Raw genomic sequence first — 21795 nt, 5'->3', positions numbered from 1 at the left:
CTCCTGCAGAATATCTGACTTTGCTTTCTTCTTCTTTGAGCCCCCCCACACTGTTTGGCAGGGAGGTCTGCAGGGTAGGCGAGCCAAGGGGGGTAGTGTTGTGAGTTGTTGACAAGGGTGTCGAGATGCTGCGGGACATTTCCAACAACTGTCTGTGTCGCCCCCCACGGCTGGATGGCCTCTGTGCGCCGAATGCTGCACGACTGTCGTAAAACAATGCTGGCAACTTTGAGGGCACTTCAAATGGGCAGGGGGGTCAGAAGGAGGAGATGGGGATGTTGGGAGCTGGTGTTTCTTCCCTGTGGCTCAAGGAGGGCTCTTGGGGGTGCCCGCATCATCGTCCATCATGTTGTCACTGTTGAGGGGGGGGGGGGGGGCAGAAAATGGGCCAGCACTCTCTGGATGCAAGTCATTATCATCAGCGGGTCCAAAATCATCGTGAATAGTGATGTCAGGGGAATTATTAAGGCCAGGAAGGTGAACAGGAGGGCTACTGGGGGGAGCAGAAGGTTGGAGAAGCTGTGGATCAATCGGGGGATTGCCAGTGTAGGGGGAGTATGCATTGGGAGGATATGCAGTCGGAGGATATGCGGTGGGGGGCAGATGTGCATTGGGGGGCAGATAAGCACTGGGGGGCAAGTGTGTGCTGGGCGGTGGATATGCATTGGGGGAGGGCTGAGTGCCAGGGGGATATGCAGGGGAGGGGGGGAGTGATGACTGAGCAGGGGTGCTAAAGGACATGGAGGAACCAGCCCCAACAGTGGCACCAAAGTGCATGGAGGGACCAGCCCCACCATGTGGCCGGATAAGTGAATACAGGGCACCTGCATGATCAAGGCCTGGCTTAGACAAGTGCGTCTTCGCCGCCATGGAGGGATTGCTGTGCCAGATCGCATCCAGATCCGAGTACCATGGAAGGTCCACATGAACTTTTTCTACAAAAATAAATCAGCCACCAAGAACTAAAAACCAGGGATGACAGACTCACCTAGTAGATTTTGTGCAGATGCCCCATCAAGTGGCACAATGCCAGTGCCTGTGGCGGTAAATTGGCTCTTGTTCTTCTTGTATCTTGTTCTGAGTCTAGATGTATTTAATTAGTGTATGTGTGAACAAAAAAAATGAGAGTGCTTACCCTGAGATGCGAATTGGCGACTGAATCACGAAATTTCTTCTAGGTTGTGATGGTATGCGGGGCCATACTTGATGTGATTGGCAAAAATGAGGTGGGCAATGACACCATGGATATCACCTTTGTCCCTGCCAGAGGGGCCATCATCAATGGGAGACATCTTTTTCTTCCCATTGGAATAGAACAAGATCCTACAATCAGAGGGGTGAGTGGTTAGGTAGTTCACCAAGACATCAGTGAGGGCATTTTCGCTTTGCCAATGAATTGACATCCTGGGTCCAGGGGCTTCTGGAGGGGCATTGGGTTATCCTTTGGAGGTGGATTCTTGAGGATCCATTCTCCTTGAGTGCACTCGAGCGTTGGCTCTAAGTCATGCAGAACAACAAACACATTGGCAAGCAGGCATGTTTTAAAACTCCGCCGCGCCATGCCGGCCTGACCTTGAATCATAGTCCATCAAGGCCAATTTTTTGATGCCTTTAGCTGGTGTTTGAAGGGTTTAGCCATGCTCTACCTGAGTTTCCAAAAAGTTTTGAAACTTATTTTGAGTACCACTAATAATTGTCTCTGTTACTGATCATGCCAGCATGAGTTCAGCATTAGTACTTGCAGGTTTCAACAAAGGTTCAGGACTGGACTTCAGAGGCACTAGCTCCACTAGTGACCCATTGTTGCTTTATGGTTGCTGGAATGTGACAGTGGTGTCCAACCATGGTGAGGATGTTGTCCGAAGAGAGTGTCGAGTGAGAAAGTTGTGCAGTCCAGCACCATTTGGGGGTATTTCGCCCAACCAAGTACTTGTAGTAGGCGGGACCCTTTTGTTTGTACCAGCTCCACAAGTAAACAAAAGCAGTGAATGAACAAAAATGGATTCTGGTCTATCAATATGAAAGTAGCTGTAAGTGCAAAAGGTGATGTGTGTGAGTACCGGGAACTCGACGAACAGCAAATATGATGGTTCGGATTCAATTGCAAGTCAACCGGCTCGGTTATTAAAAATCAACTTATTACCGGTGACCAACATTGTAAGCGCCCGTTCTATACCCCCATCCATCCGTACAAGTTGACCTAAAATGACCTCTAGCCCTAGGCTTAGCTCCAAGCGCATCAAACTCGAGTCGTCTCCTTCAACTCCGCGATTATCAAACGATGCTTCGACTTTGAATGACGAAGACCTCGGTGATGATCACTGTGTCATTTGTCTGCAACCTTTAGTAGACCGAACTGTCATCCCTACCTGCTCCCATGAGTTTTGCTTTGAGTGCATCTCGATTTGGGCAGGTGAGCATCTTCCGTTTCTACTTCACTCATCGATGACCGAGTTTCCTAGAGCAATCGCGAAAGTGTCCCCTGTGCTCTCAATTGATTGGTGAATATATTATCCATCATATCCGCTCACAGTTCGACTATCAAAAGCACTATTTGCCACCACCACGTTCCTCGTCACCCCAGCTCCTCCCCGACAGGTGAAACTCGTGTACGAGTCGCCCGACGAGCACGTAGGGATCGCTACTGGGGTCGCAGTGATCGTCATGATGCTGATGAACTCGAACGAGCGATCGCCAAAAGACGTTGGATATACCAGAATCATCTTTATGCCAAGGTATGTGCTTCCGATTGCAATTACACACGAATCTCATCTCGCCACATATTAGCATGTCGCGTCGAACTCTTTCACCCGATACCGTCCTTACCCCAGCCCAGCCCAGTTCGCAGCATCTCTAGACATGATGAGTCGGGCCACCATCTTTCTACGTCGTGAACTGCGTGTCTGGCCGAATCTTGATGTCGAGGTAAGTTGATTGTGGGACACTTTGCAGGATTTACTCATGTCGCTCCCTGTTGCATTGCTGACATTTGTTCATACTAGTTTCTCACAACGTTCATAATTTCTCTCATGAAATCGATAGACATACGAGCTGAATCCTCTATCAAACTTCTCGCCGAGTTCCTAGACCTTGATACTTCCTACATCGAGGGTCAGAGGCATCCAAACGCTGAACATTTTGCACATGGTCAGTGGGATCTTTCGGCCGCGATTTAACTCTGTACTGCTTCAACTCATTGACTTGCGCTAGAAATTTACTGTTATATACGGAGTGGCCGTGACCTATCAATTTATGACACTCTAGTTCAGGTATGACCCTTTCTCGGAACGAACGCGAGGATCAGCGCTCAATTTGGGCAAGTATGATACCTCCCCAGATCCTCCTCCCCTTGAGCAGGAAAGAGATAACCGGTGGTGTTACGAGCCCCGTTCTCGATCCCGGTCTCCTCATCACCGTCATCACCGGTCCCAAACTCGATCTCGATCTCCGTTATCTCGACCTTCTTCCTCAACCCTGCGTCCCGAGCACAGAAGATCTCCTTCCGCGGTCTACCGTCCGGAGAACTCTTCAGATCATCTCTCCTCAAATCGCAGACATCGCCGACGAAGTCGCAGCCCAGCTAGCGAGCATCGAGATATATCTGACACCCCGAATAACCAACAGAATCTCCTTGACGACGCGCAGGAGCAGCTGATGAACAAATCTGCAAAGGTGAAAGGAAAAGAGCCGGAACGTAATCACACACCTCTGCGGGGCGGGAGTGAGCATTACTCGAGTAGCACGCCGCCACGCACATCCGTTGAATTCGTACCGAACGCTGTTGTCGAACCCCAACAGATAGCGGAATCATATACCTCCGGAAATAAGAAGCTCAGTACACCTCCTGTAGAGTCCGGTCCTAAACACACCCTTGTTGCCCCCGCATCCAAGGCGCCAGTTCATGTTCCAGTGGACATCAAAATGATTGACGTCAATCCAGAGCCTGCAGCTTCTACATCACGTAAGCGCCCAAGCACGCTCGGTCGTCCCCCTCGAAACCGTACGTTGCTAGCATCAGTCCAGGCCCACCTCTCCCAACCCACAACATCGCGATCAAAGCATCACGCAAACACAAATGCGCGGAAAAACGAGGCCACCCCTCAATATTTGCCCCATCCATCACGACCAGCCCGAGATACCCGTGATGGTGGTGGTGGTGATACACCTGCCCTTCTTTCGCGATTGCCTAGCCCCCCCTCCAACGCGCCGCCCGCTTCTTTATCTTCACATTCTTCTCTCGGGCGGCGCTCAGATGCATCCACGCCTCTCGGGGGAGAAAATACACCGGCGGTAGGAAACCAAGGTCTTGAAAGAGTCCGAAGCTTGTCTGCCGATCCCATCACTAAAGGTACCGATGAAGAGAATTTGTTTGCAGGAGGGAAAGTTGTGGTTCGTCCGTGCAGTACGCCAAACGAAGGCACAAATAAAAACAGAACCAAAGAAGAACAGCAACATACTATTACCAATGCAACTTCGCCGTCTTCTATCATCGCTGGCGTGTATCATGCCTCTCTATCACGACGAGCGCCAAACCCAAACCCTATTTCATCGCCGCACAACTCTAATCATGTTGATTTCCTTTGGGATGTGGCGGAGCATAGCCGGCGTGGCAATCAAGAAGTCGCGACATGTACATATGCGAACAAAATAACCGCACCTTCGGTACATACTTCCACGGATATGCGGGTAGTGCTCTTGCAGAGACTTGAAGAGGAGCAACAACTCGCTCAGAGAGACGCGTCGACCTCCACCTCACACTCTACGTCGCCCCCAACGACGAGTCCCCTTGGTGAAGAAACTTCTGCGCTAGAGACGAGGCTGCGAACACGGGCTCTACTGCGCGTTCGTCTCGCGGCGATCAAAAACGCTTCAAATACAACTCTGGTTGAAACATAATTGATTCATCATGCTGCATGGGGAGGGGGACAAATAGAGGGCGGGGGCATTAGTCGCAAGACCGTGGGGTACGTCCTCACCCGGCCACCCAGTCAATGGATGGTTCAATTGAGGAGGACGGACCCGACAGCTAGTACAGCGAACTAAATTGTTATTATTGTCATTGGATTGCATGGATTGACGTCTAGGTGGACGAATCGCAGTGCCGCGCGGTAACGGAGTTTACCCCGTCCGCCGCCGCGTTCGTTTACCTTTTCCCTTTCAATAATGGTTAATGGCTCCGCGCATGCCTGGATCTTGTGGTGCCTTCTCAAAGAGTCGCACCGGGTAATGAATTATCATCAACGGCTAAAATTGAGGGGTAATGGGTAGTGGTATCAAATCGGTAGTGTTGGTAGAACTATAGAGTTCGGTATGCTAGAATTAGATGCATTGATGGCAGGATGCTAAAGATAGCAATGATAGAGATAGTTCTGTGAAGATGGGGAAGCGCTGGAAAGGAATGACATACAAATGATAAAAGAACAGTGGTTATAAAGGCTGTACTGAGATTAGTATGACGGAGTTCCGTAGTAGACGATTAAGACGCGAGAGATGATAGGAATAAAAAGGGTGTGGCAACGATCGAACAGACAACAGTAATGGAAACGAGAGCGGGGAAAAATGAACGAACGATTAAATTGTACGTTTGTAGGGTGTCTTTGGGGTAAAGAGCGCGTGGTATATCTGGCTTGTTTGGAAAACTCATCATTTTTTTGTTCGTAGAGTGCGTGAATTTTTCAATCGTGAATCGAAATGGGCGCAAAAAGCGTCAGCATCAGCATCATGCACGGGTAGGGGAGGGGCTATGAACGGTTTGGGCGGGGTTCAGTCATCGTCTGAGCGCATGCCGCTGTTGCCTGCGGATGATGGTTTGCATGCAGGGTACCCTCGAGGATCGATTAGAGTATTGAACGGACGAGGTAGCGACGATGAAGTGAGACGACGTTCGTCTGATGCATGATATTCCCTCCTGCGACCCAATTCCGGGGAGACATGTGGAGCAAAGCGGTCACGAGATCCAGGGGAGAAGCCCCCTAGCGCGAATCGCGTGGACCTCGACGGACTCGAAAACGACGCAAATTCGGGACGCGTGTATGGTGCGAAGCTATTCGGATCCCACTGTGGCTGCGGTTGTAGCGCAAAGGGGGGTGGGATGCCTAGAACCGTGGAAATGTGGTGTTCTGTGTAGCGTGTGGGCTCGTGGTGGTGCGTGACGCTGGTAGAAGATGCTTGAGAGTGAGGTAGTGGGTAAGAGGACGTTGGGGATACGTAAGGGTTAATAGTGATGCGTGATTCCAAGGCACTGAAGTGGATAGGTGGGAGCATTCGCGAGGAAGGAGGGGACTGTCCGCCCTCGTGCAATAAAAATGGGCGTGGCGCAAGCATGCGCGGAGCAGGTTCGCGTAGCGTAAGGCTGGGGAACTCTTGAAGGCCGCGAGAGCTGGGGTTGGGATCTGATGAGGTGGACTCGGGACTCATAGGTGCGAGGCGGGGATACTCCTCTGAGGATGCGGGGTATGGAGATGTGCGTTGGCCGGGTATACCAGGACCTGAGAGTGAGGGCCCCGATCTAGGCACGCCACGCGAAGCACTTGCTTCTGGGGTGTCAGGCAAAGATTCCGACATAGAAAAATCAGGAGCAGTATGGGAGGAAGAAGCTGATGGCGGCACGCTTGGGAAGGGCCCAAATTGAGCAGGACGCGATAATGGAGCAGAATCACTCTGCGGACGCCTTGCTTTCTGACGCTGGTTCTATTATGAATCAATACGAGTTTAAACGGGAGCGTAGGGGAAACTTACTTGGAACCAGATCTGCGAGTTGAGATTTGTGAGCAATATATAAGATTCACATGATACTATTACATACTTGGACTTTGCGAGCACTGAGACCGATCTGGCGCCCAACCTCCTCACGCATCGCGGTCGTCGGGAAGCGAGACTAAAAGGAAACATCAGACACCCTGGTAAGGTTGGTGTATAGAGAAACATACCTGTGCAAGGAGTGCGTGTAGTACAGCAGATTGGTGGGGAGTCGTAAGAGTGCGTGTGCGTTTCTTCTTAGGAGCTGGCCCAGCAGTAGGAGCAGACTGGTGACTACGTTCTGCTTCTGTTTCATTGTCTGCCATTCCACTTTGAGAAGAAGTGTCTGAAGCAGATGAAGCATGCTCTGCAGTCATATTGCTCCTAGGTTGACCTGTTATATCGTGAGTAGGGTGATGCTCGTGTTCGAAGCGTCGTGGAGGAGGCGTATGAGACTTTGATTGTATATTAGTTGTCGTTTGGTTAAACATAAGAAATAAAAGAATGAAAAAGGTTGAATAACTTTGTTTAATCGATTTTGATTAACAAAACATTGACCTGGAGTAAAATGTAAATGAGAGGAGATAATAAATGAATGGTCGGGTCAAAATTTGGCGGTCGCAGTTGTTAACTTGCGATTTACTTTATTACTCCCCGATTTCCATAACAGCAAAATTACGTGTCACATTCCCGGACTAAAACGATACCGGCATAAAACGGCAAACATTTTATTCACTCTCCTTCATCTATTCCGCCCGCCGTCGTTGCCAACCGAGAAACATACACTACCACAAAGAAAAGTTACAGGAACAATACCCAAACCCGCCCTTATTAAAGGTCCATTAATTCCTAAGAACCTAGAAGAATCATCATTTAAACTCCGTGGCTGTGAAAATGAGTTCGAGAAGCCTTCATTTCACCGAGGTGACGTTTAGTCCATGGGAATCACAATTATCCACTCCAAATCATGAGCAATCATCCTAATAACCAACTATTCACAATCATCTATCATTCCCCGTAATCCTCCGATACCCCAGGTAATCATACGTTGGTACCTGTTGGGACTCTGTCCGAGCTGTCCGAGTTCGTCCTCTTTGTAGCGACGATCGGGACAGTAATCGCCATGACACTCGTAGTAGAGATTAAATATGACGTCCAGGTGGTCACAAGCAGATTGTGGGACGCATCTCCGCAGTCAAACACTTGAATAAATGGCACCCGTCGGGCGGGTGAAGCCGTTTTTCTCATCCGTTGCAAAGTGTCACTCTCGACGGTCGTGACATTGCGTAGTCGTATACGTACATCGAAACTTCATAAGACTTGACATGTGAGTCATCGCAAAAGCTCTCTGCCTAGCGTGGGGGAAATGACTCACGCGAAATACAGCAGTCTCCGACGCTTGCCGATTCGGGGCTCTGGACAATGTACAGGGGGGACGACAAATGAGGATACGCAAGGAACCGCACTGCACAGGTCCTAGAATCGCTCTTATCAGATAGAGCGTAGTCCCTGTCCGACGGTTGTCGTGTCGCTTGTACCTAGTACCTATTAATGTTCAGGAATGCAGTTTGTATACATTGTAGCCTCGTTCCTTGCTACCCGTACATAGTTACTGAGACCTCGATCGCCGCGTATTTAGCTTTCCTATGTGAAGCGTTGCAATGCTCGTCACGATGCCGGTCCGAAGACGATGAGAGCGGACAGTCAGACACGCGGGTAATACTAGATAATAGTGAAACATCCTCATGCAGGGACGATGCCGATAGTAATCGGCGGCAACCACCCTATAGGCTCCTATAGGTCCCCGCGCCACGATACGTTGATCAACCTGTGGAAAAGGAAAGTATTATCAACCCTGAAGAATGCCTCGACGACAATGGTGAAATTTGAACCCGGTTCCGAGGCGGTGACTGCAGAGTTCAAATACGTGTTGATAATACGTAGTCCATTTGAGAGTGATGAGTCTTGGTTCGGGATATACTCCGCGGACACCTAGTTGAGTTTTTGCACTAACTCCAGAATGAACTGTCATGACATATTAATTATCCTTTGTGAGTATTATTCTCAGACGGCGCACCTATAGCAGAGCAACACACGGCAACTACCGCCTCGTGCCAATGCTGATTTGGAGCCGGGGTGAGAAAAAGCTAAGCCAACACGGAGTCCGGACAAAGGTCCCTCAGGTTCCGCGGTGACCGCACAATGAAGTAGACTAAGCCCTACGTACTGGTTAATTAACGCGGGATCATCGACTCGGAGCTTGCACAAAGTCTTTGTCATTTGATATGCTTAGCATCTAGTTGGTCATCTCACCTGAATGTTGGCAAATATATCGTAAACCTTGCTACGAGGTTCTTTTGAACTCCACAGCCCTTTGTGAAGTTTTCAATAATGCGGGGATAGAATCTGTATACAGGAAATCGTGACCTGGCGATGAGCACGGACAACTCGGTCAAAATCGACACGGCATGAATGGCAACCCACCCTGAATCCCGAATGAATTGAGCCACCGTGTATTGATCACCGTCAACCAAGATGACGAGGGATATGGTAATGGTTGACTTACAAACTATGCCGCTAAGATTCAGATCATCGTCCCTGCTTATCTCGTGCAGCATTACATAATCACTTCACCCACTGTTCGAGCATGGACGATTTCGACTCTTATGCAGAAAATGAATCTGGCGGCTCCACGTCACAATCTGCTGTCGAAACCAAGCCAAACGGACATGTGCCATCTAGGATCACGCTCGTCTTACCTTCGCTCAAAGCTATCAAAGCTGCGAAGTTGGGAAAGAAGTCGAACCTGAAAAACTTTGGGTCCATGCAGGATGCAGAGGCGAAGAAGGCGCCGAGGCCGATGAAGCTCAAACCGTTGAAAGAGGTATTGATGAAACTGATTACGCAGTTGAAAAAGTGAGTTTTTGGGAGAGGGGTACTTGGTTTTTGGGCGTGTGCTGATGGTGTGTGCGATGTAGGAAGGATGATTATGCGTTTTTCATCTCTGCGGTGGATCCGACGCGAGTGCCAGGGTATGCGGATGTGATTAAGCATCCTATGGATCTTGGGACTATGTCTACCAAAGTTGCCAAGGGGAAGTATCGCTCGTTGGAAGAGTTTACAGTGAGTAATACCCCTCTCGTATTTAAACCCTGTTCTTTGCACGCGGTCTGCGATTCAGATCATTATGTTTTTACACTCACGAATCAAAAAATATCGTAGCTAGACTCTTGCCGATGGTGCCTCACGCGACACAAGCTGAACTGTACATTTTTCTTTTCTTCAGACAGACTTCCGCTTAGTCGTCACCAATGCCAAAACATTCAATCCTCCCGGAACGATTTATCATACAGAAGCCGACCGCCTCGAAGTATGGGGACTCGATCATATCTCCAAGGCATCTGCGCATGTGATTGAATACGAGACGGATTGGAACATCGATGTGGAACAGGACGAGGATGCTACTTTGAATGTTGATGAGGAAGATGATCATATTACTGCGTCTACTCCGAGAGACATCGAAGGGAGTCAAGTTGCAGCTTCACCTGCACCGTCTTCTGTTCCCCAACAGTACATGAGGCGGGGGCCTCGAGGGCCTTACAAAAAGGGCACATCGATGGGTATCTCGGAGGGTCTTGATGCGGAAGGGAGGCTTCCTGGCTCGAAAGATGGTGTCGGAGCATTTCCTCCCGGCTCTGATTGGGCGGAAATGATGGTTGCGCTCAAAATAAAAGGTAATTACTTTCTGAGGCGTGTTGTAATCCGAAGTCCCTGACGATTGCGTGCCAAGGGAAGCGTTATAGAACTAAGAAAGAACGATTAAGAATTGAAAAGGAGGGCCTGCCCCACCTTCATGATGGCAGTCTCGACTATACAGAGGGTACGAAACCTTTTGCTCGTGTATACTGCCCACCTCTAACCGTAGATCAGTGGAAGATCCGTTTTCTCTGCTCAACGTCTTGGTGCCTGAACCGCTCTCTAAACCCCAACTTACTCCGTTATACCCTTCTGCTCAAGCAAATAATCCAGCACAAAGCCTCTTCCCAGCGCCAGTCAATGTGTCTTCCGCGCATCCCTCTCCAACACTGGCCACTAGTCTTACTTCGACTTCACAACCCACACCACGGCGCAGGCACTGGACGATTGTCCGTAATGCATCTACAAGAGCAAAACTAAAAGAGAAAGAGGACGAAGAGCCCCAGTCGACAGAATCCCGTGATCCATTTCCGTCTGACTTTGGCTCTTTTGCTGCATTAGGAGCAGAGCTAGGCGCGTCGGCATGCTCTGAAGAGAGACTGGCTACGTCTATACGAGCCAGCATCGAGAATCGTCCCATCAAAAGAAGCTTGAAAGCGGGGGTTGAGAGTGAGTACTGGACGGATGAGAAAGCAGAGGAGGCGTGGGACTACGTGCGGGACGTGGTATACGGCGGAGTTGATGGGTTCGCCTACGTTAGAAGCATTGCCGAGTTCGTGTGCCCGCCAGAGGAGTTTTCTGTGAGTTACCCGTTTATTCTTATTTGAAGTCTCTCAAACGCTCACACGACATACAGCGCCAGACAGAGCATACTCACCCCCTCGGCACATCCGTGGCTCGATACGTGGAACAACATCTGGTTGACGTCGTCACTCGTGGACGGCACGAGCTACTCCGCACCACAGCGGCGTACCTGCACTCAGTCTTGAAAGAGTCTCTGACACCAACGATGGAAGCACAAATGGCAGCCAGCCTCACGTTCCGGCCCACAGTGTTCCGTCTGATAAAGGCATTGCAACACGAGCAGCTGGATATGGCAGCGCTTATCCGATCCCCAGATGAGTTGGAGAAAGCTGGCTTAGGTGAACTTGGGATATCCGAGGGTCCCACGGCTTTGGAACAGGCATTGGAGTGTACCGTGCAAGCGCTAGAAGAGCTTGATAGGAGGGTGGAGCAAAACAAGGGGGTGAAGCGAGAGGAAGAGGATGTGATGGATGTGGACGGGGCTGAGGAGGACGTTGTAGCTAAGAAGCTGAGGCTGATGTTGTTGGCGCTTGCGAAACGTGCCCCGCTTGACAAGATCGCGCCTTTACCTGCTGCGCTTGTGCCAGCGCATATTCGGCAAATTGTGCCGACTGTTTAGGACGATGTTGCTGATACGTGGCAGACTTTGGGATTGGACTGCATTTTAGATTATACGTGTAAGTATGATGATAGTAGAAGTAATAACGACAGTTTTTGTGAAAGGTTTTGAAGGCATCTGTGCAGTCTTCCAAAAGACTGCGAACTCCCCATATATTATGTGGCCTATCGCGTCACTATGATAGACTCGCAAGCGAGCCGACACAGCGACGCCCTCAGCCCCTTACGGGCCTACGGCACTTTTGCCGATGAAGTTCCTGGCAGGTGGGCCTCTCGGATCCAGTGCTGTGTGGGGGTCTTCGACCTCGTGCCACTGACACAGCCAGGCCTACTAAAGCTGACCAGCAACTATCATCCTTCTAGTTGGTCAGCCCAGTACGGAACTTGCTGTGAAACTGATCGATACACTCGCTTAGGCCTCAAGCACGACTCGTGCCAGAATTTCTGCTCGTGTCGTCACTGTTGTGCGTATCTATCCTGATCTCACTCGATCTTGTGTTTATCAATGAGACGCTCAACAGTCAGCTGGGTGTCTCGTCAACCCATTGCGCTCCTCGGCTTATATCTCCCACTTGCGTTCTTCGCACTCCTTCGCTATAATAACATGGCACACGGCGTGGAGCAGTGTCGAGCGGCCTTGCAGGAGTGTCCTCCTGGCCATCCTCGTCGATCTGCGTGTCTCAGCGAGCTTGCCAACAGCCTTCGAAACAGCTTCCAGCAGCGGGGTGTCCCTTCTGACCTGGATGAATCCATTGAGCTGCATCGAGCTGCACTGCTGCTCTGTCCACCTGGCCATTCTGATCGATCCTTGTCTCTCAACAACCTTGCCATCAGCCTTCGGGACAGATTCAAGCAGCGGGGTGTCCTGTATGATCTGGATGAGTCCATCGAGCTCCTTCGAGCTGCACTGGCGCTCTGTCCCCCGGGTCATCCAGATCGATCCTCGTCTCTCAACAGCCTTGCCATCAGCCTTCAGGACAGATTCCAGCAGCAGGGTGCCCTGCATTATCTGGATGAGTCCATTGAGCTGCATCAAGCTGCACTGCTGCTCCTTCCACCTGGCCATTCTGATCGATCCTCGTCTCTCAACAACCTTGCCATCAGCCTTCGGGACAGATTCAAGCAGCGGGGTGTCCTGCATGATCTGGATGAGTCCATTGAGCTGCATCGAGCTGCACTGCTGCTCTGTCCACCTGGCCATTCTGATCGATCCTTGTCTCTTAACAATCTTGCCATCAGCCTTCGGGACAGATTCCAGCAGCAGGGTGCCCTGCATTATCTGGATGAGTCCATTGAGCTGCATCGAGCTGCACTGCTGCTCTGTCCACCTGGCCATTCTGATCGATCCTTGTCTCTTAACAATCTTGCCATCAGCCTTCGGGACAGATTCAAGCAGCAGGGTGCCCTGCATGTTCTGGATGAGTCCATCGAGCTCCTTCGAGCTGCACTGGCGCTCTGTCCCCCAGGCCATCCTCATCGATCCTCGTCTCTCAACAACCTTGCCATCAGCCTTGGATACAGATTCCAGCAGCAGGGTGTCCTCTCTGACCTGGATGAATCTATTGAGCTCCTTCGAGCTGCACTGGCGCTCTGTTCCCCAGGCCATCCTCATCGATCCTTTTCTCTCAACAACCTTGCTATCAGCCTTCGGGACAGATTCAAGCATCAGGGTGTCCTGCATGATCTGGATGAGTCCATTGAGCTGCATCGAGCTGCACTGCTGCTCTGTCCACTTGGCCATTCTGATCGATCCTTGTCTCTCAACAACCTTGCCATCAGCCTTCAGTGCAGATTCAAGCAGCAGGGTGCCCTGCATGATCTGGATGAGTCCATTGAGCTGCATCGAGCTGCACTGCTGCTCTGTCCACCTGGCCATTCTGATCGATCCTTGTCTCTTAACAATCTTGCCATCAGCCTTCGGGACAGATTCCAGCAGCAGGGTGCCCTGCATTATCTGGATGAGTCCATTGAGCTGCATCGAGCTGCACTGCTGCTCTGTCCACCTGGCCATTCTGATCGATCCTTGTCTCTCAACAACCTTGCCATCAGCCTTCGGGACAGATTCCAGCAGCAGGGTGTCCTGCCTGATCTGGATGAGTCCATTGAACTCCTTCGAGCTGCACTGGCGCTCTGTCCCCCGGGTCATTCAGATCGATTCTTGTCTCTCAACAACCTTGCCATCAGTCTTAGATACAGATTCCAGCAGCGAGATCTCCTTTCTGACCTGGATGAGTCAATTGAGCTCCACCGAGCTGCACTGGCACTCTGTCGCCCCGGTCATTTTGGTCGGTCTTCGTCTCTCAACAACCTTGCCGTTAGCCTCAGGGACAGATTCCAGCAGCGGGATGTCCTCTCTGACCTGAATGAGGCCATTTGGCTCAATCGAGCTGCATGTATGCTCTGTCCCCCCGGCCATTCTGATCGATCTTCTTCTCTCAACAACCTTGCAAACACCCTTCGGGCCAGGTTCCAGCGGCAGCGTATCCTTTCTGATCTGGATGAGTCTATTGAGCTCCATAGAGCTGCACTGGCACTCCGTCCCCCTGGCCATTCTGAGCGACCTTCGTCGCTCAATGACCTTGCCATCTGCCTTGGAGACAGATTCCACAAACAGAATATGCTCTCTGACCTGGATGAGTCTATCGAGCTCCATCGAGCCGTCCTGGCGCTTTGTCCCCCTGACCATTGTGATCGATCCTCATTTCTCAACGATCTTGCCCTCAGCCTTCAAACCAGATTCCATCGGCATGGTGTATCATCGTCATCAGACTTGGACGAAGCCTTCATGCTTTATTCACAACTCTCCCAAGTATCTCATGCAGTCTCTCGTAGCGATTTTCGCGCCGCCAAGTCATGGGCTGCCTCTGCCGAGCAGCTTAAGCACAACTCTGCACTGATCGCCTATCAGACCACATTGAAATTCCTGGATGAGCACGTTGCTGTTTTGGCGTCGTCTCCACACCATTTCGATGTCGTCAGGGAGGCCTCATCCCTCGCAATGGACGCATTTTCATGCAGTGTTCGTCTTGGTGTTCTGACAACTGCTGTCGAACTGGTGGAACGAGGTCGTGCAGTGTTCTGGACGCAGATGGTACGCTTCCGCACACTTTCTGCGTCAGGTGGCGAAGCCCTGGCAAAAGAGTTCATGCAACTCAGCTTTCGCCTGCGTCACGCATTCAAGGTGTCTACAGAAGACCAGTCCCCACACATACAACAACTGGCCGTGCAATTGGATGATGTCATCTCACGCATCCGCATGCTGCCTGGCCTTTCCCGTTTTCTCCTGCCTCAAATATTCTCTGACCTCCAGAGGGCTGCAGAAGGAGGACCGGTCATTATTGTCAATGCAAGCCAGTACAGCTGTGATGCCTTGATTATCCCGAGTGCCCACGATCCGGTCCATGTTTCACTCGATATTACACGAGCCGAGGTCTCCGAATTGTCCTCCGAGTTTCAGTCTCTCACAGAGCTTGTGGGTTCTTCTGATCATCAACTTGAATTAAACAAGATGATTGGTGTTCTGCGCACACTCTGGCATCGCATCGTTAATCCCGTAGTTCAGGCTCTCCGGGGTTTAGTGCGCCCTCACTCACGCATCTGGTGGTGTCCAACCGCTGAGTTCACGCTACTTCCTCTGCATGCAGCAGGACCCTACGAGGGGAAGAGTCATGATGGGAAGAAGAGCCATAATTTGTCTCACTTTTACATATCCTCTTACATCCCAACTTTGGCGGAACTCATTCGCGCGAGACAGCAAATTTCCCGAGATACGACCGGTCAGCACTTTGTTGCGATTGGTCAAGCGAACCCGGACGGAGCAAAGCTTCTTCGATGTATCGCTACCGAGTTATCCGTCGTTTCTCAGCGTCTCTCACCTCTCCTGTCCTTCACACCACCTGCCTTATCCTTCACGCAGCTCGCGGACAGTGATGCGACAGTCCGCGGAGTATTCGATGCGTTGAGCCAAAATCAGTGGCTTCACCTGGCCTGCCATGGAATGCCAAATCGAAAACAACCGTTCGAGTCTTCCTTTGCCATGCGTGACGGGCCTTTAACGATCAGGGAGATCATGCAATCTGACTGGCAGAATCCGGAGTTTGCATTCTTATCGGCTTGCCACACTACTGTGGGTGATGAGTTGAGCCCCGATGAGGCGATTCATCTCGCTGCGGCGATGCAATTTTCCGGATTTCGTAGTGTGATAGGTTCTATGTGGTCTGTCGACGACAACATTGCAGCCCAGATTGCCTCTGCTTTCTACAAGAACCTGATCGATGGTTCTGGGAGATTGGACTGCACACGTGCCGCAGTTGCGTTGCACAAGGCTGTCAAGACATTGCGCAAGGAAATTCCACTGGAACAGCGGATCGTATTTATTCACATAGGTGTCTAGTTTGAGACTCCTTCGGACTATTTTTATCTTTATTTGCTGTAAGTACATCGGTGATCCATATCCTGTCGGCATACACTCTGACAATGTATCTAGATCGCGCGACCACTCTTGCTAACTGTCCAGATCTGAGTGGTATCTATAATGTTGCAATGGTGTTTGAGATGGCGGACACATATGAATCTTAATAGAGTGATATTCTGTTGCATTCAGTGGATTTAGAATTACAATCCGTATGGCATTGATAATGTTTGCTGCTGGTATAAAATTTATGTTACAAGCTTGTCGTGAGTCCCAGAACAGACACTGCCAATATGTGCACTTCAAGCTAGTGGCAATGGTTCTCCATTGTGGGTGTACTCTTGGCGACCTTATTCCTCCTCAGAATCACTGCTATCCGTATTCTCCTGTACGAGGAGTCGTCAAATACCGAAGTTGGCCAATAAGATGTGATACTCACATTGATGTATATCGGCACCTCTGTGCCATCCTCGCGGAGAGGTGCCCACGGGAGGGGAGGGGCGATCCATCTAGCATGTCCCTCGGTTAGCCAGCACGTCAGCCTCACGGAAGTAATGAGTGCACTCACAACTGTTCGCCTGTCCGTTCTGGGGATGGCGACGTCCGCCTGTTACGAGGGTGCCTGACATGTAAAAGTTCATACAAAGGGGTGAAGCAATGCTCCGTCTTGCATCCGTGGCGTGCTAATCCAGTTTGTGTGTCACTCCACCATTTCATCGTAGCCTTCGCTTCAAGAGTGCCCACGGGTGCCACAACGGGAGCGGAAGCTAGAAGAGCCATGGTGATCTTTTCACCAGCCTGCACCTGGATAAGTATCATCAGTTCCGATGAGATGCACTCACTTGTATCTGAGAGGTACAAAGAGTAGGCAGGACAATAAAACACCTTGGTTACGAGATGCATGGACTGAAGAAGTTGAATGCTCGCGAGCTTCCCAAGGACATCTGACGTAATGTGTTTTATACGAGGGTTGTTCATGAGCAAGACAGCACCAGTGGTGCCTTTCTTGACCTGCCAAGTCCCTTTGATACTAGCTGTAGGCAATCCCAGGGACACCTCTGGTGGAGCCAATCGGAATGTGATCATATCAGGAATAAGACGGAGGATCAAAAGCTAAGGACTTGGCTGACTCACGCCTGAGACTCGACATTCAAATCGATGCGTTTCACGTGTTTAGACCAAGTTGTAAATTCAGACTCGTCGGGACAATCTTTGGGATGATGCTCGTCAGAGTCAGGGTTAATGCCAGCATTGACGAGAAGCTGCTTGAATTCATCCGAGTAGATGTTGCCTTGGACGGACAAGTCACCCGTTGCTTTGTCGATCCTTCCGTACGACCCAACCTGCTCCACGTTAACATACAACTGACGGGGAATTAATCTACTGGATAAGACGCACTCGCATTTCGGAAGGTGGGTCCCAGTTGGCATACTTTCCAGTTCGATCGAATATAAGTTCGATGAACTTGCGCTGCGCATTCGAATTCGGCTGGCTGTTCCAGGACCACCTTTGCATGGTGAGTATGCTTTATCAGTGGACCACGAACTGGAGGTTTATAAAGGGCTCAAGGCAGTGTAGCTGCTGTATCAAGGCAGTATGCTGCTGTGTGGCAGGCGCCAAAAAGTGGCTGATCTTACCACGACATAGGCAGATCTGCGTTCTAACATGTTGTTATCATAGCATGTCGTAGTAGATCTGTTTAAACACGATCGGTTCACCTGGGTTACCCGTTTGTAAGTAAGTTTTATCATAGTGCTGAGCGCTGAGCGATTATATGCCTCGTGCGGTTGAATGCGCGTCCTGGTGCCTCCAGATTCGGAACCAAGCTATGTAAGATGATATTGGCATCTTGGCCAAATGATGAGCAATGACTTACCTAATCAGGACGCAGCGTTTGGTGCCGCGGAAGCAATTCGCAGACAATGGACGGTACGCGTAATGTATTGAAGGAACGACTATGTAGTACATGTCTTCCTCCTTCCTAGTATATGGTAGGGAGACTACCCATGAAGTTCTCCGTGACCATTCAGTTTGCAATTGGACGATGCAGTACTATCACTCCTGGGAATCTGCAACTGGCATGTAATATGCAAAATGTTCAAAACACCTCAATGCGCTGCTTGAATCACCTCGAAAAAATTCATGTGTATGTAGGCTACTTAGAGATGATGTACTGTCCAAGTAGAATGAAAATTTCTCGAGTGTTGCAGCTGCGAGAGACAGAATAGTGGTGATTTGCAACCTTGTATAATCATAAATGATCTAGATCCCATAGATCCTAGAGAGATATTCAAAAAGTTACACCCGGAGCATATCAAACACCTCGTCAGGGTGTCAGAACACAATTTCGATAGAGGCCATTCTCTTGTTTTAAGATGCTATAGACAGAGGATTGACGACATGTATGAAAGCGTGACGGCAGATAGGAGAGTGTGTAAGAAATTCAATCTCCTCTCAGTGAAAGTTGACGGTGCCGCTACGGTGCCGATGTGTGACACGACGTGACCATGTTTTGCAGAATACCAGTCGGAATCATGGCTATACAGTAGATATTCTCATAATGCATGACGAAAAAATGCCAAAGAAATCCGACAACAAACCGACTTTCGACATGTAAAATCACGCACCGTGATAAAAATGTCATGCATCATGCTCTACTCATAATGCATAGTGGTGGTATATGGGCAAACATATCTCTTTCGTTTTTTATTAATTATTAATTATTATGCATTATGAGAATATCTACTGTATGTACCAAGGCTGCATATACTTCCGGTCATCGGCGTTCCAGCACTTGACCCATGACAGTGTCGAAACATATCCTAGTGGTAGGTGCTACAGGCAAACAAGGTCGCGCTCTCATCGAGGCTCTTCAACCCCCCGCGGACTTGGATGATATACCCTTTCGAGTGCTGGCTCTCACTAGGTCAGCTTCCAGTGCAAGCGCACAGCGCTTGGTCCAGGAAAGACACGTACGAGTAGTGGAGGGAGACCTCGACTCGCCAGAGTCCATACAGAAAGTTTACGAAGATGCAAAAAGTTCAGGTGGCATATGGGGTGTCTTCTGCGTTCTGGCACCCCCTGGGCTTGGTGCGAATCCAGACGGGGAGGAGCGACAGGGAAAGGTGCCATTTGTTTCAGACATCTTGTTGCTCATGCACACTGACACTGGAGTACAACAGTCCATGGCGGATCTAGCTCTCGAATATGGGGTGTCAGTATACATTTATTCAACCGCCGAACGTGGTGGTGAGCAGATTGATGAGAAGCAGCTGTCGGGTCGTGCCAAAGTACTTGCAGAGCGGCATGTCCAGGCCCTCGGTGAGAAAGGTCTCCCATGGACGTGAGCCCTTCAAACTTGAGACGGAACCTAATTAATGGTGGAGTATCAGAATAATGCGCCCAGGATTCTTCCTAGATAATTACACCGACTTCATTGTCACCGTCGCTGTAATGACTCGCGGGCTCAAAAAGGACTCGAAACTCGGGGTGGTTGTAAGTCCTTCTATTGTATATGTCCGTATGCTGTTGTAAACTCCACCAAGGACCCGAAAGATATCGGTCATGTTGCTGCCGGTGTGTTCAAGGTAATGCATTTTCGACGGGAGAAGCATTAACAACGACTGACAACTCAATTGAAGAATCCTGAGAAATACAAACATCAGATACTTGTGGTTGTCGAAGATGTACTCACCATGTCAGAGCAACATGCATCCTACAAACGCGCAACTGGTCGAGCCCTTCCCTCCGTTCCCGGATTTTTAGCTACTATGCTGTTAGCGTGGAACAAGGCGGCACAAGAGTTGTGAGTTTTCATCTGTTGCTCATTTGCTACTCCTTGTGACGTCAATATAACTCAGAGTTCGGCATTTCGAAAGCATTCACAATGCACGAATCACTGGGCAATACGAGCATTTTGAATCTCAACTAAACCTAGGCCGCAAAGCTTATCCTCAAATGAAGACAGTTTACGATTGGGCTGTCGAGCAGCAGAAGAACAAAGGACAACAAGAAAATGCAGCAGATTGGAACAAGGTATCGTTATGGCGGCTTATGCTAGGAAAATCGTAATGTATCGTAGTAAACAAGCTCACTCATACACCTTTGCTCAATTATTCCCTTCTCGCTTACGACTACTTACGCATCGTCCCAGGAGTAATCCAGCACGCACTGCCAGACTCGGATGGAAACCCAAGCATCATGAACATGACCACGCACAGGTTCGAAAGTGATCCTGTTGCCTCGGTATAATCATAGTATCTGCGAATGGAATGATAAGTTCAATTCACCGAGCATCGATGGCGCTGCTACGATTAAGTAGTTGATCTGTTGTTTTGTGTGTCACAGTGTATTCTTGCTCAGAGGTACGTCGGTGCGTGTCACGAGGTGTTACAAAACTCATAACTTACCTGCGCACAAGACTTCTTGACCATGATTAACTGTGACTGCGAACCTAGTCTTGAACGGGACGTTCTGGGAAGCGGAGTTGAAACAACACCGCTGGTTCTAGGGACCGGGAGAACCCGAAGGAGGGATTGTACGCGAATTCTGGTGTTCCTTACAGCCCAGACTGAATTCTGGTCCCTCCTCAGGGGTGTCGAACACTGTTGATGTGACTATCGGGCTACTATAGAACTGCCGAATTCCCACTGCAGTGCTGAGTGTGTAGACCTCACGAATCTCACTTGTTCTGATTCCCGGAAACCAGTGAAGCAGCGCTTTTTTGTTTTCCCAAGGGTAGTCTCCGACTTCGTCATCAATACTTGTGGGATGATCATCCAAGATAATCCCCGAGCCCAGACTGTAGAATAACGATCATGACAAGTACCATGGTAGGAAAGATCCAATTTATCACTATCGTTTGAGGCATATAGGTGAATTCTCAGGCTCCTTCCTTCGAGTGTGAGGCCTTGAGGGGCTGACTGCGAGTGAGGAGTATTACCTAGTATTACAAAATAAGGTCTTTCTTGAATTCACATGCGCTTACTCGTTTCCGTGAGGGTGTGTTTCGGGCCCTTGTGACTTTGCTCAAAGGAGATGTTCGGTCCCATACCGATTTTCCGTTCGCACTTCGCGATACCTTGCATGCTTTTTGTCGCGATATTCTGCACAGGCAACCTGAAGTGTGCCTCCCGTCATGTGCATGGACATCGACGGAAAATCTTGATTTGTTCCTTGGTTCTTTCCGCTGGTCGGTTCTGATTTTAATTTATTTAGTTGTAGGACGTGATGGCATGATTGATGGTGAATCCCTGGTTAATAAAGCTGCCCAAGCGGGTTGTTGATTGTGTTGTTAGATCAGGATGGTTCAGTGACTATGGCCGAGGAGATTGCTGCAGCTCACGCATTGGATATGAGTGTTGGACATGCGTCGGTGAGAGATCAGTTTGTTCATCATTTATTCACGGGTTCTTGTGTTATTAAGGGTCACCTATATCTCCGTGTTTGAAGCTTTAAGCCGCTTTATTTCGTCGGCTTGTTCGTTAATTTTACCCAGAAATTCTTGCCGCGTGTCATCGAGCAACTTC

The 21795-nt window shown here is 49.8% G+C and overlaps 7 protein-coding genes across 7 annotated transcripts; 4 read left to right on the top strand and 3 right to left on the bottom strand.

The window, feature by feature from the left end:
* Positions 1-490: 490 nt before the first annotated feature.
* On the bottom strand, positions 491-1561 carry EDB91DRAFT_1089266 (uncharacterized protein; the record flags this gene model as incomplete). The annotated part of the gene is made up of 5 exons (XM_041316568.1): positions 491-519; positions 630-935; positions 989-1083; positions 1165-1323; positions 1359-1561. The coding sequence occupies 5 exons, from the start codon at positions 1559-1561 to the stop codon at positions 491-493; spliced, it is 792 nt and encodes a 263-aa protein (XP_041168712.1).
* Positions 1562-2205: 644 nt separating this feature from the next.
* Positions 2206-4896, top strand: EDB91DRAFT_1257568 (uncharacterized protein; the record flags this gene model as incomplete). Its single annotated transcript, XM_041324302.1, has 8 exons — positions 2206-2413; positions 2463-2598; positions 2657-2735; positions 2788-2925; positions 3003-3147; positions 3211-3269; positions 3338-3568; positions 3625-4896. The coding sequence occupies 8 exons, from the start codon at positions 2206-2208 to the stop codon at positions 4894-4896; spliced, it is 2268 nt and encodes a 755-aa protein (XP_041168711.1).
* Positions 4897-5763: 867 nt separating this feature from the next.
* Positions 5764-7115, bottom strand: EDB91DRAFT_1257567 (uncharacterized protein; the record flags this gene model as incomplete). The annotated part of the gene is made up of 4 exons (XM_041324301.1): positions 5764-6690; positions 6739-6750; positions 6806-6877; positions 6930-7115. 4 exons carry the CDS (start codon positions 7113-7115, stop codon positions 5764-5766), a joined length of 1197 nt encoding a protein of 398 aa, XP_041168710.1.
* A 2239-nt stretch (positions 7116-9354) lies between these two features.
* Positions 9355-11963, top strand: EDB91DRAFT_1180441 (uncharacterized protein). Its single transcript, XM_041320445.1, has 6 exons — positions 9355-9654; positions 9717-9861; positions 10025-10472; positions 10529-10618; positions 10669-11234; positions 11291-11963. The coding sequence occupies exons 1-6, from the start codon at positions 9386-9388 to the stop codon at positions 11855-11857; spliced, it is 2085 nt and encodes a 694-aa protein (XP_041168709.1). The 5' UTR covers positions 9355-9385; the 3' UTR covers positions 11858-11963.
* A 237-nt stretch (positions 11964-12200) lies between these two features.
* On the top strand, positions 12201-16393 carry EDB91DRAFT_444290 (CHAT domain-containing protein). The gene is made up of 3 exons (XM_041327289.1): positions 12201-12320; positions 12378-16287; positions 16343-16393. The coding sequence occupies exon 2, from the start codon at positions 12461-12463 to the stop codon at positions 16247-16249; it is 3789 nt and encodes a 1262-aa protein (XP_041168708.1). The 5' UTR covers positions 12201-12320; positions 12378-12460; the 3' UTR covers positions 16250-16287; positions 16343-16393.
* Positions 16394-16411: 18 nt separating this feature from the next.
* EDB91DRAFT_1288309 (uncharacterized protein) lies at positions 16412-17743 on the bottom strand. Its single transcript, XM_041324819.1, has 5 exons — positions 17666-17743; positions 17416-17613; positions 16836-17380; positions 16707-16776; positions 16412-16653 (listed from the first exon to the last, which is right to left on the bottom strand). Exons 1-5 carry the CDS (start codon positions 17669-17671, stop codon positions 16618-16620), a joined length of 855 nt encoding a protein of 284 aa, XP_041168707.1. The 5' UTR covers positions 17672-17743; the 3' UTR covers positions 16412-16617.
* A 1325-nt stretch (positions 17744-19068) lies between these two features.
* Positions 19069-20338, top strand: EDB91DRAFT_1240559 (NAD(P)-binding protein; the record flags this gene model as incomplete). The annotated part of the gene is made up of 6 exons (XM_041322029.1): positions 19069-19392; positions 19450-19610; positions 19660-19762; positions 19813-19854; positions 19909-20072; positions 20128-20338. The coding sequence occupies 6 exons, from the start codon at positions 19069-19071 to the stop codon at positions 20336-20338; spliced, it is 1005 nt and encodes a 334-aa protein (XP_041168706.1).
* Positions 20339-21795: the final 1457 nt, after the last annotated feature.

This window comes from Suillus paluster (assembly GCF_016628075.1).
Source record: "Suillus paluster strain FC165 chromosome Unknown EDB91scaffold_308, whole genome shotgun sequence".
NCBI classification, from domain to species: domain Eukaryota; kingdom Fungi; phylum Basidiomycota; class Agaricomycetes; order Boletales; family Suillaceae; genus Suillus; species Suillus paluster.
The sequence above is the reverse complement of the archived record's forward strand: the minus strand, read 5'-3'. Positions and strand labels throughout refer to the sequence as shown.

What these genes read in the sequence shown, in the direction of transcription:
- EDB91DRAFT_1180441 (XM_041320445.1), top strand. Translation starts at nt 9,386, where the DNA reads ATGGACGATTTCGACTCTTATGCAGAAAATGAATCTGGCGGCTCCACG. An exon ending in GCTCGTTGGAAGAGTTTACA is followed by an intron (nt 9,862 to 10,024) that starts GTGAGTAATACC and finishes TCTTTTCTTCAG; the next exon opens with ACAGACTTCCGCTTAGTCGT. An exon ending in CAGTCTCGACTATACAGAGG is followed by an intron (nt 10,619 to 10,668) that starts GTACGAAACCTT and finishes ACCGTAGATCAG; the next exon opens with TGGAAGATCCGTTTTCTCTG.
- EDB91DRAFT_444290 (XM_041327289.1), top strand. Translation starts at nt 12,461, where the DNA reads ATGGCACACGGCGTGGAGCAGTGTCGAGCGGCCTTGCAGGAGTGTCCT.
- EDB91DRAFT_1288309 (XM_041324819.1), bottom strand. An exon ending in TGAAACGCATCGATTTGAAT is followed by an intron (nt 17,381 to 17,415) that starts GTCGAGTCTCAG and finishes CCAAGTCCTTAG; the next exon opens with CTTTTGATCCTCCGTCTTAT. An exon ending in GAACGGACAGGCGAACAGTT is followed by an intron (nt 16,777 to 16,835) that starts GTGAGTGCACTC and finishes GGGACATGCTAG; the next exon opens with ATGGATCGCCCCTCCCCTCC.